This window comes from Megalops cyprinoides, chromosome 10 (assembly GCF_013368585.1).
Source record: "Megalops cyprinoides isolate fMegCyp1 chromosome 10, fMegCyp1.pri, whole genome shotgun sequence".
Classification (NCBI taxonomy): domain Eukaryota; kingdom Metazoa; phylum Chordata; class Actinopteri; order Elopiformes; family Megalopidae; genus Megalops; species Megalops cyprinoides.
In genome coordinates this window covers 5,033,236-5,050,181 of record NC_050592.1, presented here as the reverse complement: position 1 = coordinate 5,050,181, position 16,946 = coordinate 5,033,236, and the positions used below count along the sequence as shown (strand labels likewise).

General features: G+C 45.4%; 1 protein-coding gene across 1 annotated transcript; it reads left to right on the top strand.

Moving 5' to 3' along the window:
• Window positions 1-903: 903 nt before the first annotated feature.
• Window positions 904-12,875, top strand: tent5ba (terminal nucleotidyltransferase 5ba). Its single transcript, XM_036538950.1, has 2 exons — window positions 904-1,378; window positions 11,826-12,875. Exons 1-2 carry the CDS (start codon window positions 1,223-1,225, stop codon window positions 12,849-12,851), a joined length of 1,182 nt encoding a protein of 393 aa, XP_036394843.1. The 5' UTR covers window positions 904-1,222; the 3' UTR covers window positions 12,852-12,875.
• Window positions 12,876-16,946: the final 4,071 nt, after the last annotated feature.

The following is a 16,946-nucleotide window of genomic DNA, read 5'->3' as shown; positions in this document are numbered from 1 at the left end:
AACACACTGTATATGCTTACAGGCAGAACTGTGTGTGCATGCATGCTTGCGTGTGCTCATGCGTGTGCATGTGTCTTTGTGGGAAGTGCTAAAAAAAAAAAGACAAGACAAGACAAAAAACTGAAACCAAAACAATCTTGTGTAAGCGTGATTGGATTGACAACTTATCAGAAAAAGAAATTACGTTGGCTGTATATAAGTGAAATTAAAAGTAAAAAAAAACAAGGAAAAGGAGATGGAATGAAAACATATACATCTAACTATATCAGAAGAGTCATTCTGCAAATGTCGTTCTATAAAATGTGGTTTCAAAATTGTACCTCACATGGGGTATTCATATACACACTCTCACTGTCATTATTTGGTGTTCAATAGCTTGACTTTAAAAGCTCAGTGTTCAGCCATGTTATTTTTTTAATTATTTTGCATTGTTGTAAACTTTTCTCTTTCAAATAAAGAAAAAAAATGGCCAGTTTGATAACATTTAGCCTTTTCTCTCTTGGTACAGTGTGTCACATTTAAGCACATTATCACGATCCAGAAATGTAAGTCTATGTGTATGAAAGCTAAACTACTCTCTACAAAAAAAGAACTGCAATTCCTAAGCATTGCACTGTCGTTTTAAGGGAACTCGGGGATGCCTTTCTGGGGAGGACGTACCATAATTGATACAGGCTGCGTCACTGGAACGCAGCATTGCATCCGATTACCAACGCAACGCAAACGATGCGGGGGTGTGAACGTGCGGAGCTATATAGTTAAAGTAACGCCTACGTGCGGCTTCTAATGGAATGTTAATTATTCATGAGCTCACGATCCGACCAATCAGGGCCAGTATGTTAATCTTCAGCGGTTTAAAGCCCTTCGTGTGCCCTGCGCGAGCTTATTGAACGAATTGTGAGGGGTGCTGGGACACGCGTGGACTGGGAATAGCCAAGCTTGCTCCTGTCAGATTTTTTGGGGGAGGGACTCCTCTTTTCAAACTTTGCTCGTCAATCACCTGACAACCTTACTATTGCGCACCACTTTTGGGATTAGAAAGATACCATTTTCTCACGTTTGTAGGAAATCAAAGAACGAACCACTCTTACAGTTGTCAATCATTTAGCTGTGCATTTAGCCAGATTTTAGTTCGTTTGGGTTCTAAGTCGGGGCTGCAATTCTCGCATTGCAAGATCCGTATCACAGAGGTTTGCTCGCTTTTCTTGGGTGTCACATCGCCATGTCCTCCGGTGATGCGTCGGAGCAGAGTCGGCGGTTCAGTGTGCTGTCTTGGGAGCAGGTGCAGCGCTTGGACTCCATCCTCGGAGAGACCGTGCCCATCCACGGCCGCGGAAACTTCCCGACTCTGTCTGTTCAGCCCCGGCAAATTGTACAGGTAAGGTGACAGACTCGGGGTGACAGACTGCCGAAAGACGGGACTCTGTACGACTCTGAAAGATCTCAGAGCCAGCGCACTCCCGAGCTGAACAAATAGCGTTGATTTAACTGCTCACTGTCTACAGTAACAGACAATCCATATTGACGTTTTTGCAAGCGCATGTCTCGAGAGTTCTGGAACCAGAACTATACAATACGACTGCTAAATATATTTGACTATCGGTTAATAGAACTGACACGATTTCTAGAAGTATGGATAGCTTCGTTTTTCTGTACGCTACTTATTGTTGTAGGCTGGACAGATATTGCTAACTGAGATGATCACGCATTCTTCTTCGTCCAAGCGATAAAAATGCAAGTCTGAACTTTGACGGCTTGCGCCCGCTCCGTCTGTATCCGAAATGAACTCTGTACCTGAACAATTTTATTGGAATGTTATCAGTAAGATAAACGCTGCCAATGTGTGGCTCAGATCACGTATAGTTTGCTAATCTTGCTAGTTAGCTGTCTCTGGAGTTAGTTGTCATTTTAGGCATTAATCCATTTGATGCTATGTTCTCTATTCTATATTAAGGAAAACACCATGCAGCAAAACTGTAACCATTGCGTGTTAACTAGTTTATCTAGGCTACATTAAACGATGAAAAGTATAACGTCCTGACGCAGCATTCGGTGATGAACGATATGTCAGTCCAAGCAGTAGCATAAGTATTGATGGCCACTCTGAAATGTCCAACTTGACAGTGCCTAGTTCGACTACCTTAAGTTATCGATCGATTTAGAAGCAGAATTCCTTTTTTTCTGAGGACCCAGCAATTTGGATTTCACGAGAAAAGGAAGTAAGATGAAACTGTTTTGACTCGTTTCAGCCTTTATTGTCTTCCTTATTTCGGTTCCTGTCAAGCTACGCAGCAACAATTCACTATAAGCGTTCTTCAAGTTCAGTGGCCAACTTAAGTGTTTATGGTGCTCAAGCGTTGTTGACCACTCTTACTCAGTCTTTCGTTACTATATTTTAAAAGAGGCAACAAACTTTATGTTCTTGTTAAGACAAGAGACAAGTTAATGTATTATTCTCTTTGGCTTATGTCCAAAAAAAATTGTCCGATCGATTTCTGGTTAGATAAGCTTAGAATTGGGTTCCTGCAAAATTTGCAGTTTTTGTAGTCTACCGTCCCCCCGGTTGGAAAAAATCTGAAAAATACACCAATCATTATTCCTGGCAAAGATCCAAGGGCAATCTCGCAATCTACAGTATTTGACTAAGAGAGAGCAGCTCTGTCCACTAAGCGTTTATAGACACTGACGTACGAACTTATTTAATGTCAGTCGGGTGATAAACTTAAACTTCTTCCTTTTGCTGTGAATGAAAGGGCAGTTCCATAAGGCATCATGAAACTAATTACACAATTATCCATTAATTTGCTTTAGCGTTTCCTTATACTCCGCGTTATAAGCAATGATAGTCAGTTTCCTGTATCAATTAAAGGAAGAGGGTAGTAAGTCTTAGTTCAGGATGTGGGCAGAGTTTTGAGGATAAATCGTGAACATGTTCCATCTGTTGATTTATAGTTGTTCACACGTCATTCTCAAAACTGCCCAGAAGAATGTGTTCTGTTCTCAAAAGAATACTGAACAAATAGCACAGCAAGTGATGGAACGGTCATCGACTGTACACAATGGAATGGTATGAGGATGAGATTCCTTTTGAAAACCTCTTGGAACTTATTGTGTAAGGCTGAAAGTTGAAACAGAAGCTGTTCAGCGATTTTGGAAAAGTTTTTAATAAGTTCCTGCTCATTCCTCTACCATGGGTGTACGTTTCTGCATTTCCTTTGGAGTGTACATAGTTTCATCTTAACATCCAAAAAGAGGCCAAGGATCAGTGTCCTTATGCAGAAAACATGTATGTGGTTCAGCTCAATCCACTGTGTTTGCGAAGGAGAGATCATACTCCTTCCTCTGCCATTTTTGCTTGTTGACTTGTGTGGTCCGCTGTCGTCAGACAGACAGACACCATGGATATCTCCGTGTCCCATGCTTGCATTGGCATGGAAACATGACCGTGGATGTCCTTGCACAGCAAATGTGACGCTGAAATAGTTATATAAAAATAAACCCAGACTCTGCTGGAATAGTACAAAGATAAGGCAGTGATCCTGCAGATGGAGTTTCCCAGAGGATTTCAGCACACCTTCTCCTGACACAGTAGCCCCAGAGCTGAGGGTACAGGCTATACAGGAATAGAGCTTAGCATCCGCTTCAGATACATATAGTCCATCCATTTTAGGACCAGACAGTCCATATTGCGTTGTGTTCAATAACACCACAGATGTTCTATTGTCTGCAACTATGGAATTAATTTATTTAAATATAAACATACATACATACATATATATATATATATATATATATATATATTTATAACCATTAGGCATAGGTTTGATTTGAGAACAAAAGACACTATCATGTACTGCTTGCAATGTGAGCTTTCCTGGCAGGCACGGCTCCTAAACCATTGTGCAGGGGCGGCTGGACCCCAGTTTCCTGGAAGACGGGTGTCGTGTTCGGTGAGCGGGAAAGGTAGAGCCTGACCAGTCATCCCAGTAACACTAGACTTGCGGGTCAAAGCTGCAGAGCGCTGACAGAATCCCCGGGGTAATGAGACGATGAGGCCATCAGTGGCCGAGGCTAGGGTTTGCCAGGACTGTAAGTGGACCCCACTGTCGGTCCATTGTTGATGGGGCTGTGTTGATCTGGAAACAAGACATGGGTGGATAACTGGAAAGCAATCTGATCTGAGCCCGATTCTCAGATTTTTATTTAATTTTTAAATGTTTTTTTTTTTCCTGTTGTTGTTGGTGTGGGTGGGATGGGGGTGGGGCTTATACCTGGAGGAGGTGCCAGCAGGTCTGTGCCCATAGGCTGGCACTGAAGCACCTTGTTTTACCAATCCCCGGGTGATTCCCTTTTCATCAGTGTTGTGTGAAAGCCTCTCCCAGCTGCAATATGTGAGGATCTTGGTAGACGCCCATGCAAGACAAGTAGCCAAACTGAGCAAAATGACATTTTGTTTTTGTGCAGCTAAGAAAATACAAAACGCAAAATACACAGCCCGAGGAACCATGTTTTGAGAAAGGAAGAGTCAATACCAAGCGGTACAGTTTTACTCCAGTTCAATCCAGTCCAGGTTTATAAGACTGGAGCTCAGTTTTTCAGGTATTGTATCCCAAGGGCTTGCCTGTACAGCTAAAAACAGACATGGCCAAAACAGACTATTACTCAATCATTACTGTTAATAATAGTATTGGAAAGAACATTATCCTACATGTGTTATTGCAAATTTGAGTAATCTGAAAACTGCAGCTTGTACTCCCGTTCCAAGTGAGGCTGGCTATAGTGCTTTAATGTAATTTTTTTTTTTGGTAGTGTGCCAGTTATTTTAAAAGGGAGTTGATGTGCTTGTTTGAGGAATTACAGTGTTTGGGTGATTAATGAACATTGTCCTGCCAAAATAAAAGTGCCATCACAGGATGAGGTAGCTCCTTGACCTAGAAATTACATCTGGGTATTAGTTAATGGCATGATGAAATGGTGACAAGGCCACATTAAACTTAACTTGAATGTTTGTATAGTTGCAGGAAATGGTGTGTGAGTCAAATGCGGCCTGCCCTGTGCGGAAGCTGTCACACACTGTAGCCTATTACCCATCCTAAGTAATGAATGAAAATCCATTTAATTTACTCCTCATGTTTCGTAATAGGCCATCTGTCGGTCGTGACTCGGTTACCAACATAAACACATACGTTTTCGCACTGTATAGGCAGGGGAATCATATTCGCCCCATAAAATCCTTTGAAAGAAAATTAATTTACCTGTCCTGCCAGACCTGTAAAATAAGCACTTTGTAGCTGAGTTTTTATATTGTGGGCCACTTCCACAGATTCTCCCCAGCCAAGTCTTTGCCATTTTGCTTTTTTTCCAGTTAGCGTAGCAGTTAAAGATAACACATGCTATGGGATGATTGCAAATGGACCATTGAAGGATTTTAGTGAGTGAAATGGCTTTTTTTTTTTTTTTTTTTAAAGAATCTTGACTGAATAGAACGGTGCAGTTTCCCGTTCTAGAATGATCGGGCGCCGGCAGCCAGAGCAGTTCCTTATTCTAACGGCAGAATGTTCAGACGCAGCAGCTGGAGCGGTTCCCTGTTCTAGAATGTTCCGACGCAGCAGCTGGAGAAGTTCCCCCCCTCGTTTCAGAATGTACAGTCGCAGCAGTTGGACGCAGCCGCCTCCTGTTCAGTGCGCGAGCATTTGGCCCGTGGGCCGACAGAGAGAACGGAGGCCCGGGTCTGTCTAAGCCCGGGGGTTACCGGGCTAGGCTTCTGTTCCAGTCTTGAGAGGAAGCCCGGCAGACACATGTGGCATTCGTTTCCAGTAGGAAAACTGTGGCCTGGGGGGGGGGGAGGAAAATATTAATTCATGAATGAAAAACTTAGGATCTACGGAGGGGGTGACTGTGACTGCACTGCCAAGCCTGTACCGCGAGTGAGTAATAGATCCCTTGGGAACCCGGAGTGCTTCACCTCGGACGCGGCCTCACGTCTGGCATTACGGGAACAAGTGTTCCAGTAAAAAGGGGGGCGGGCTGGCAGGGTGCCCCAACTCCCATCTCCCCCTCCACCCCTCCCTGACTCATACTACCTCCATACTAGGCTGTTTGTCACCGCAAACTCTGCAGCGGTGACAAAACCTCCCCCGTTAACAGTTGTGGGGTCAGGATTTTGGGGGTTCATTTGCAAGCTCGGCCCCTGATCACTCTTGCCAGGAGCGGGCACTGCAGCATATAGCCCGGAGCACAGAGATGGCCTGTGAAAAGTGCCGTCGTGAGCCGACAGCGCTGCACTGGGTGATATTCGTAGGAGTGGGAAGAAAGGAAACGGCACTGTGCTGGAGAGACACAGTGGATGTTTGTTCTGGTGCCGCAGCAGGGTGGGTGAGCGAGGCCCTCAGCCCTCGCCTATAAAGTCTGACCCAGAAAGTAAAAATAGATGGAGCTTATTATCTGATTGACATGGGAGAGGGTTAGCGCAATATCTAGGTGTGACTAATCTGGCTGAAAAGGGAGCTGGGGGGTGGGAGGGGCAGTCTTTAGGCATGTTGTAGGAGCATGTGTCGCCCGGATCTTGTCAGGGATCAGCGGGATCTGAAGATCGGCCCAGTTTTGTTTTCTCCGGCCCCTACGAATGATGACGCAATTGTCCTGTGAATGAGGTAACGGGCTGTCGCCTGTAGAAGTGCTACTCTCTGCTTCGGTTAAAAGCTTTTCCTTTTGTGTTTATTTCAGATGTGTTTTCTTCAGGGGATTTCTCACAAGCGTAATGACATGATTTGTGCGCTGGGCGAGTGAGAACGATGCATTTATTGCCGATAGCATGAAGCAGCTACTGGCTACTTGCAGCGGGCACCTGACCTCTGCACAGCATTGTACGTCAAGGTTGTTAGCTACGCTAGACAAAAAGAAGTAAAAAAACGAAGACATGTATTCCGCGTTCAGTAAGCATAAACAATGAGGCTGCAGTATCAAGACCAAGTCTGCATAACCTGGAGGGATTCCAGTGGAAGCTCCGTCACAGCCTAAACACGAGCAAGCACGGGCTTGCTGCTCTCCGCAGATAATCTGTATAAACTTAAGAATGTGGAATCCGTAGAATCTCCCCTACAGAATCTCTCTGGGCTACACGTGATAGGAAGTGCTCCTTTGGGTGGGTCGATGCTAGGGCTGCATAGCTTGCTTAGCAAGCGTTAAGTGGGCCTTTGGGTCAGCTCCAAATAGTTTTACACAAATCTTGCTCAGTTTATTATGGGATTCCTGAAAAGCGGCTCCTAATGCTTGACTTTGCATTAATTGAATGTCTGTTTATATTTTGGCATAGCTGTTGAGCATTGTAAATCTTACTGTGAAAATACTATGAAAACAGCGTGAATGGCCCCACAAAAAAAAAAAAAAAAAAAAAAATTAGGAAAGGGAACATCTTTTATACCCTCCCCTCTCTTGCCAGGGGAGTTTGAAAACCCTTGTTCCTGAGAAACTGCACTGTTCCAAACCTGTAATGTTTACCCTTTCAATGATCGGTACCATAAATCACTGGAAACATCCTGGACTGACTGATATTGGTTACACAGCACGTCACATGCTGCGAGTCGGACAACAGAAGATGCCCTGTTCATTTTCACACTCCTGTTTCCCCCCCCACAGAGACCAGTCACAGAAGGCTCATGATCAGAAAATCAATTGTGACTCAATTGTGACTCTCCAGCGGGGAGTTTGGCATTGCGTGTAATTCAATTAACTTTTTTTTTTTTTTTGTGGAACTATGAATTCTCCATTCAGACTACTGGATATCGACCTGTAAACAGAGTTGGAAAGACTGGGATCAGGAACAAAGGGGCATTGGCACTAGCCTGGATTTAGGCATGCGTCAGTGTTTCTGCGGTTTTTGTCATGTTTACATGCAACCCGTCTCTCTCAGCTCCATTTCAGTTAGGATACCAGATGATACCCCATACAGGAAACACTTCATCCAAATGATCCTGAATGCTCCCAACCAAACATGTATACTAATAATAAAGTAATAATAATAGTCATTGCCATTTTTCCGTTTATCCAACACTAGATAAATTCCGGTCTCATGTCTGCGCTTGCCTCTGATCAGGTCCTGTCTGACTGTTACTGCTGTTCTTACATCTTATTTGTGTAATAACTGATTTTTTTTTCCCATTCTTCCCTTCTTATAATGTGATTTGGGGAGGGGTGTTCAGTGTTGGGTGGTAGATTGACATGTATCAATGAGTTGGGGGTGGGGGGGTGGGTTGGCATCTTGAGGAGTCGCATAATTAACATAACATATGTATTATTAAAACAAGAAAGCTGGGCCCCAAAGTGGGGGGTGGGGGTGGGCAGAAAAAAGGACACCGGATGTGGCCAGGGCAGGCTGAGGTGAAGCAGGTGTGATTGTGATGTCATAGCAGAAAGTTTGGAGGGTGCTGAAATTCCGGAGGCGTGTCGTAATGAATGACATTTCCCCGGCAACGTGAGAACACATGGCAGGCAGTAACTAGCCGCACTCAAGTTGCCGATTTAAGCAGCCGGTTTAAGCAGCTACATAAGGATGTGCTATTCAGAGGACCAAAGAGTAGGAGCTGAGCTGGAGGCACAAGGTGTGCATACTCAGCCCTTTTAGGGAAATGGCATTCATTAGGGTCGATGTGGCTGACTGCCTGGCTGACACTAAATGCTTCCTCACTTCCTTACTTCCTCAGATTTATACACGCCTCAGAAGAACTAATTCAGATCTTCATTAAGCATGACGTCATTGCTGCCGTCTTACGTTCATTTACGTTTATTCGTTTGGCAGGCGATCTTAGCCAGAGAGAAGTGCCTTCAATCGGGTAAGCTGCAAGGGGCCGCAGAAATGCTGAATCATGTGTGTCATGGTTGAAATATAGTACCATTATGGGGAACATTAACAAAGGGAGAGTAAGTCTTGTCACAGGGGGCACAACCTTAAAATATTACGTATATAATTATGTCAGTGTTGAGGGTTTTTTTTTGGGGGGGGGGGGGGGGGGGGTTTAGAACACTGTGTACTGAATAAAGAATGTTCTGTTTCAGTTTCCATGTTTTGATCACTCATGTGGCTAATGACCACATGAGAATAGGCAGACACTGCTGAGTCATGCTGGAGTTGGTTGTTTCTAAACTGTAAAGCAGCCAGGTTATTATGGGTCATCATCATCATCATCATCATCATCATCACTTTCTCTCCCCATCCGTCGGGTATTAGACCTTTTAAAAAAAACATAATGTTGGATATAGACTTCTAAACACCCAGTGAAATTAAACCCAGTTTTCTGAATATTTCTACTGTTATATGGAATAAAATGGCTTCTGTACTGCTATGGCAGTCCATATCATTCCCCGAGCAGTCACAACTATATGTTCTGCCAAGTTGGGTTCCCACTTTGAATATTCTGTTCTTGGCCAGCATGAATTCCTTTTTGTCCCCATAGATGTACAGAAGAAAATTTTCCCTCTGGCACTGTTGAGCATAAAATGGGTCTTTTGATAGGCCATTTGAATGATCCATGACATGCCTGGGTAGTCTGCAGCAGGTAGTCCTGGTGCCTTTAGGAGAAGACTCTGAATTTCGGTGGAGTGAGTTGAAATAAGCCCCTTTCTTGCTTCTCCCAGGGTGCTCTGGGGAAAACCAACCAGCCAACCGGGCAAACTGGGAAAGAGGTTTTTATGGAAGAGTTAGCGAACAGGGGGATAAAAATGGAGGAGTCAGGAAGTAGGAGAGTAGAAATGGTCATTTCTGCCACGCTGTTGACCAGCAGTGTAAACGGGAACTGCACCGTTCTGCTTTCCTTTGGCGGTGGGAGCTTTGGCTGTTTCCTCTCTGTGCTGTGGCATGTTCACACAGGCCTCTGCCTGTTAGCGCGGCCTTCAAAGGGTCGACTCGCAGTCAAAGAGGGGGACCGGCACAAAGCTTCCAGTGTCAGGACGGGGGTAACAACTTCACAAGCACATGCTGCTGGCCCACCCCCCGCGCCCCCAGCTCACCCCTCCCTCACCCTCCCTCCGCCCTCCCCCATTGGCCGGGGGAATTCTGAATTCCTCACTGTGAAAGTAAAAAGGGAAGTGGATCACCTTTGGTGACCCAAGTGCCTCTGAGATTAGCGTGAGGATTATCTGAAGAGACCCTTTATGTCTAAGCGACGCGTTACGTGCCGGGGGGGGGGGGGGCTTTAATGCATGCGTCATCCCCGCAACCGGAAATCCTCATAACTGATAATGTCGCAAACGAACTTACCGGCTCGTCCCCGGCTCCTCCCCCCAGCCCACCTTATGAAACTCCTCTGTTCTGAAAGAGGGAAGAGAGGTTTAGCTCTGCTGGAGATTGAGCCTCCTTTCAGCTATCCAGCGAGGACTGTTCTGTTCGAAACCCCAAACCCCCCCCCCCCCCCCCCCCCCCCCCCCCCCCCCCCCCCCCCCCCCCCCCCCCCCCCCCCCCCCCCCCCCCCCCCCCCCCCCCCCCCCCCCCCCCCACAACCACCACAAGCTTGCAGTAGCCTTTTTACTTGAACTAAACTAAAAATTGGAGACAGAAGGAAGGGATTGATGTTCTTACATCGGCGGTGGCGGTTAAAAAGGTGTGTGTGTGTGAGTGTGGACTGCACATGATCAGTGTAGCCAAGGCCTTGCTGTAAATCTCCTCTCAAACAGCCTTCTTCAGAAAGCTGCAAATCCGTAAACAGTCAGGCTTAAACACAAAAACAAAAACAAAGGTGGGATGCATTCTTCTTTTTGTGCCCAACATCTGCAACTGCCGATGTAAAAAAAAAAAAAAAAAAGCAATTGAAATGTGTATATAAAGTAAGGCAGCCCCTGCAGACTGGGCTTGCATGCCTCCACGAGCCGAGGCATGAGAGTGATTCCCTGTCAGCAGTAACGTCGCCGCATGCGGGCTCCTTTTGGGAGAGGCATGCCCGGGCAGCACACATGGCCTGGACTTGTCTTTCAGCGCGGTGTCAGGATACTGGGGGAGATCGCTGGGTGACGCCACAGGATGACTGAACTTTGGTCTGTTGGATAACCCCCCCCCAATAGGTTATGTAATGCTTGGAATCCTCCCTCTGAACCCCCTGAATGACTGTCATCATTGTTGGTGGCAGCTGTTCTCTTTTCCCCCACCATCTCTCCCATTGTCTTTGTTGTGTAAGATTTAATTCCTGCGAAAAGTTGACAGACCAAATTATATACATAAAAAGATATTGCTCTGAAATTCCTCCATAATTTTCATAGTCAATCCCACCTCCTGTTTGCGGCTAACAGGTTCTCCAGTGCATAGATGTACATGTGCCCGCATCCACCACAGTTTGTGTCTCTGTATAGGGCCCTCATTCAAACCTCATCCTAATTTTCATATATGCTCCCACCTCCTGTTTGAGTATTTGCCATTATGCCTTTCAGGGCATTAAAACATGGATGTGCAGTCTCTTATACACAATGCCCACGGCTGAGCAGCATTTCCAGCAGCTTAATTCATTCGACCCCTGAATCCACCTGTGTTTGTGTCTCTGTACAGGGCCGTCAGTGGAACCTCGTCCTAATTTTCAGATTTGCTCCCACCTCCTATTTGAGTATTGACGCTGTGCTGATGTGCCTTTTATGGCATTGAAACATGGATGTGCAGTCTTTTCTGTGCAATGTCCATGGCTGAGCAGCTACAAGGTTCTCCAGCAGACAAATGTAGCAGTGGCCAAATCCACCTGTGTTTGTGCCTCTGAGTCATTCCACATGGCTCTCAGGTGTGTGTACCTGCGTACGTGGCTGAGGTGAACTTCCGTCTCACGCCAGCCCTCCTTTTTTTGTGTCCGCAGGTGGTGCGAGCCCGGCTGGAGGAGAAAGGGATTGTGGTCCGGGATGTGAAGCTGAACGGCTCGGCAGCCAGCCATGTGCTGCACCAAGACACAGGCCTGGGCTATAAGGACCTGGACCTGATCTTCGGCGTCAGCCTCACCGACGACAAGGCCTTCCGGCTGGTGAAGGACGTGGTGCTGGACTGCCTACTGGACTTTCTGCCGGCCGGCGTCAACAAGGACCGCATCACGCCACTGACGCTGAAGGAGGCCTACGTGCAGAAGCTGGTGAAGGTGTGCAACGACACGGACCGCTGGAGCCTCATCTCGCTCTCCAACAACACGGGCAAGAACGTGGAGCTCAAGTTCGTGGACTCGCTGCGGCGGCAGTTCGAGTTCAGCGTGGACTCCTTCCAGATCGGCCTGGACTCGCTCCTGCTCTTCGACAGGTGCTCGGAGACGGCCATGTCAGAGAGCTTCCACCCGACCGTGCTGGGCGAGAGCGTGTACGGGGACTTCCAGGAGGCCCTGGAGCACCTGCGGCAGCGGACCATCGCCACGCGCAGCCCCGAGGAGATCCGGGGCGGCGGGCTGCTGAAATACTGCCACCTGCTGGTGCGGGGGTTCCGGCCGGCCTCGGAGGCGGAGATGAAGTCCCTGCAGCGCTATATGTGCTCCCGCTTCTTCATCGACTTCCCCGACATCGGCGAGCAGCAGCGCAAGCTAGAGGCCTACCTGCAGAACCACTTCGCCGGCATGGAGCACAAGCGCTACGACTGCCTGGTCACGCTGCACCGCGTGGTGAACGAGAGCACCGTCTGCCTGATGGGCCACGAGCGGCGGCAGACGCTGGGCCTGATCTCCGCCCTGGCCCTGCGCGTGCTGGCCGAGCAGAACGTTATCCCCACCGTCACCAACGTCACCTGCTACTACCAGCCCGCCCCTTACGTGCAGGACATCAACTTTAACAACTACTACATTGCACACGTGCAGCCCCTGGCGGCCACCTGCAGAAACTCATATCAGACCTGGCTGCCTTGCAACTGAGGCCATCAATGGAGACTTTTTCGGAGCAGGGGAGGGGAGTTTTGGGGGGGGGGCGTTGTTGAGGAGAGGTGGGGTGGATTGACTTTTTTTTTTCCCCATCTCACTTCGCTTTTGTCTTGGTGGGATGGGTGGGGTGGGGGTGGCTGCGGGGGAGGGGCGGGGTTTGGGAAAGTGAGCTCAGTGCTTTGGCAGCAGTGATTATTATTATTTTTTAAACTTGTAACAAAAAGGACTTGAAAAAAAAAAAAGAAAAATTGAAATGTATCTTTTTTTTGCCAAATGTGACACTCTCTGTGACTCTGAACTTCTACTGCTGTATATCTGATTCGAGCCGATATATATAAATATATATATTTTTTGTCGTTTTTAGTATTTCGGTTTTTTCTGTCACCTTTGCAGAACAGACTCAAGGCTGCTGGTCCTTTTCAGATGTAGCAAGAAGGTTACGACAGGATTGGAGAATTTTTTGTTGTTTTTTTTTCTTGTGTAAGTTAAAAAAAAAATCTTAAGAAGCTATATAAGTTAAAGAAAAAATGAAGCTGTATCCTTTCAGACTGTGGTTTAAATCTGCGCCCCTTTTAAAGAACTTTAAAGGACCAAAGATTTTGTTGTTGTTTAGAAGGGAATGTTAACATTGTTATTCCAAGTGCCTAAAATGAACCAACCAACGTACAACAAAAACCCTCTGTGAAGTAAGAACTGTGCTGTATTAAAGAGATTTTTATCTTCTAGTTTACTGTAAATCTCTATTTTCAGGGACAGAGGTGTTCCTTTTCAAGTGATTAAAAGAGAAAAAAACCCAAGCTGTGTAGTTTGTGTTGTGTTTCTGTAATCCACAAGTTAATGGAGAGCGGCATGCTTGGGGAATTCCTATGCATCTTTAATATCTTTTTCATTCGGTGACATCAGTGCAAATTGAAACGACTGTTCCCTGAAATGAGGTGTCAGCAAGTGACTTTGACATCACACTGCTGTACACTCTCTGGAATCTTTAGTTTTGTGTTGTCATGGATGGAGTATACATTCCAGTGAAAATCTGTTTGGAATCTGTATTTTATCCCCTGTCATAATTTTAAAAAACTGCAAGCTTTTTAGACCTTTTCACACACATGAGAAAGGTGTCAAAACAATGACAACAAAAGACTACACACCCTCGTTAACCTTTCAGGCTGAAACGCATAGTTTCTGTTGTCAGGTTTGTGCTTAAAAAAAGAGGCAATAGATATATTAGAATCTGAGGACATTAACTGTAAGAAATACTTTCTGATGTACAATGGCTGTTCTTTCTGCGAGACACCAAGGCTGCAGACAATGGCTTTTTTGTTCACCTACTCAAGGTTGCCATGGGATACAGAATCCAGTTTGCTTGCATTATGCCATATCCATTTCATTCAGCTTGTATATACATCAAATGTGGAGGAGTCCCTTGTTTCTCCCATCATGGGAAAGGGAACAGGGGGATATGCCCATCTTAAATTGCCATGTACTTTTTTCACTGTTTGGAGCTGAGCCAGAGATTTGGCAAGGGACCAATTCTTGTGACCAGATGAAAAATTGGTGTGGAGCTTTGTTCAGTAAACATTCCTTCTCCAGAATCTTTGCAATAAAGCTTAAAGCACAACACACACACACACACACACACATTCTGGAATCCCACCTACTGAGCAAACTCACTCTCTCTTCACTTTCCACAAATGTATGCAGTGGAAATTTACCTCAATGTCTTTGCATCGGATTTGTCCTGGTTATGTCCCGCCACAGTCAATTTATGTGACATATGGTTATAACATATGCTTATAGCTAGAAGCCTGGGACTGGAAAACATGGGGAAAATAGACTGGAATATTTGACTGTGGGTATATGAAACCGGTCGACAATGACAAGAGAAACCGAAAACGATTGTAAATAAAACTATGGGACAGTTTCTGTTCCGGTCAAGTCAAAAAGCCCCCCTTTTAAGAGAATTGAATTAATGCTGTCAAGTCCTCATCTTGATAAAACAAACATAATTTGTAGCTTATCACATGAAGGATGGTTTAATTTAACATTTTTTACAGTGTCAGTCAGGCAGATGTAGTTGTTTGTTATAGTGCCTTGTTGGAGGTGTTTGCCTTCCAATCCAATCCAAGCTACAGCCATAGGCTGGACTTTAAGACAACAATAAAAAAGAAGCAACTTTGTTATAGCAGGTGAACTGTTGTGAACTCCAGCCCAGTTCCAAAAACATCTGGTTAAGGACAAAAGAAAAAAAAAAAACAACCCATAAAAACTGTCCCACTTCCTACACCCTCCTAATCAGAGCACCTATCTTCTCTGCCCAAATTGGCATCCTTCCAACAGTGGTGTCTCTGCTCCCCCTATAATTTACCACTCAGAACGTCCTGAACTGAACTGCCAGGGCGGGAACAGTGGGTGGAGGTAAATGTATCTGCTATCTTGTGAATTCTACACCGATATAAACTGGGTCTTTGAGTGATTGGATCGGAAGTTTAATTTTTTTTTGTTCTGTTGTGTGCTATTCATACCTTGAGGTTAAACTTCCAACAAGAAGAGGGGCGGGGTGGAACTCAAAACTTCAATGGTACATAATTTATATTCTGAACCATCATTTTCGGAATTGGCAATTGTACATTATGCTCATGTCACTGTGACCACATGTGCAGGAACATTGAAGCGAGAAGAATGCAATCCTCTGATGCACTCACATCCAGCCGATGGCTATTTTTCATACTACTAGTCCCACTGCACCATGGAAACGCAAACTCCGATTGGTGAGTAGGCACATCTCCACTGACATCATCACCTGCGCAAGTCGCAGTCCCCTGATGAGCTGCAGGTTGCCTGAGGGTTGTAAGATGGGGAAACCATGCCTACGTGCCCATTCCTACCCTAGCAGAACAAAGCCAGTTCTCTCCCCTGCTGTGGGTGTGCGGTCAGTGTTGGCTGCCAACACGGCTGGGATCCAAACTAAGCCATAGCATTCAGGCTGCACCCGACATGAATGCCTTACCAACTGGGCCACTTGGGACTCCCAGAATGTAGGTGCCAGAGTGAGAAAAAGTCATTCCCAGGGATATTCAGATTTCACATGATGTTGTACAAAGATGGACAGTGGATTCTAAACATCAATACAGAACAACCCCGAGCACTTGGCCAAATGGTAGTGTCCTGACATTTACCACCACCTCACTGTTTCCATATACATTATAGATTATGTATTGCGTGTATATGTTTTGACATTTATGGATCTGTGTGGAAGAGTTGGCTCTTTAAGTGCACAAAAAGCCAGTGAAGGAAACCGAGGTTAAAGGTGTTGAAATTTGAAGATGTTGAGTCAGTTGTTAAAGGTGTTGTATTTCCAAGCCAGGATCATGTTTTTGCACATTGATCAAGGAATGACTTCAGCCGTCTTTGGGTGAGCCAGAAATATTCTCTATGAATATGATATACCACATCTCAAAAAGTACACTCCAAAAAAGGTTTGCATATCCTGGCTTGTGAGTTGCTTGTAATTTAGCATTGCAACCTATCTATCTAATAAAATATTTAATAAACATGCACATGTTTGTAAAAACTCTTCCTAATGATAAATTGAAAACATTTTTTGTCAAGCTATCATGCCTTTTGCCTGTCTGCTGTGGGTAAGGACAAGTACAGTGCATATTCATTTTAGATCCATTATCGAATCAGTCCTACAGAGAGATGCATACAACACACACACACACACACACACACACACTCTAACATTCTTAAAGGAATATACATACTTGCAAATGAAAGGAATTACAGAGAAAATGGTTTCCATGAGACATTGCTTATTTCACAGCTGTACACACATAATATATCATTTCCTGTTGGATTGCTAAAATCCCATTTAAAAACGCCAGAGTGATCCAGCTCTCCCCGATCGGCCTATTCATACAGCACTCCTGTCCTGCGATGCATCTCTTTGGCTACATTTAAATGCGCGCATGTCCGGTCCGAAGTGCTCGTGGAGGTAAGAACATTTACGCTCTCTGTGTTCGTTTCTGATGAATCTCACATTTCGCAGGAGCTGTACAGCACGGTACGCGCAGTTTAGGATCAAATTTATGC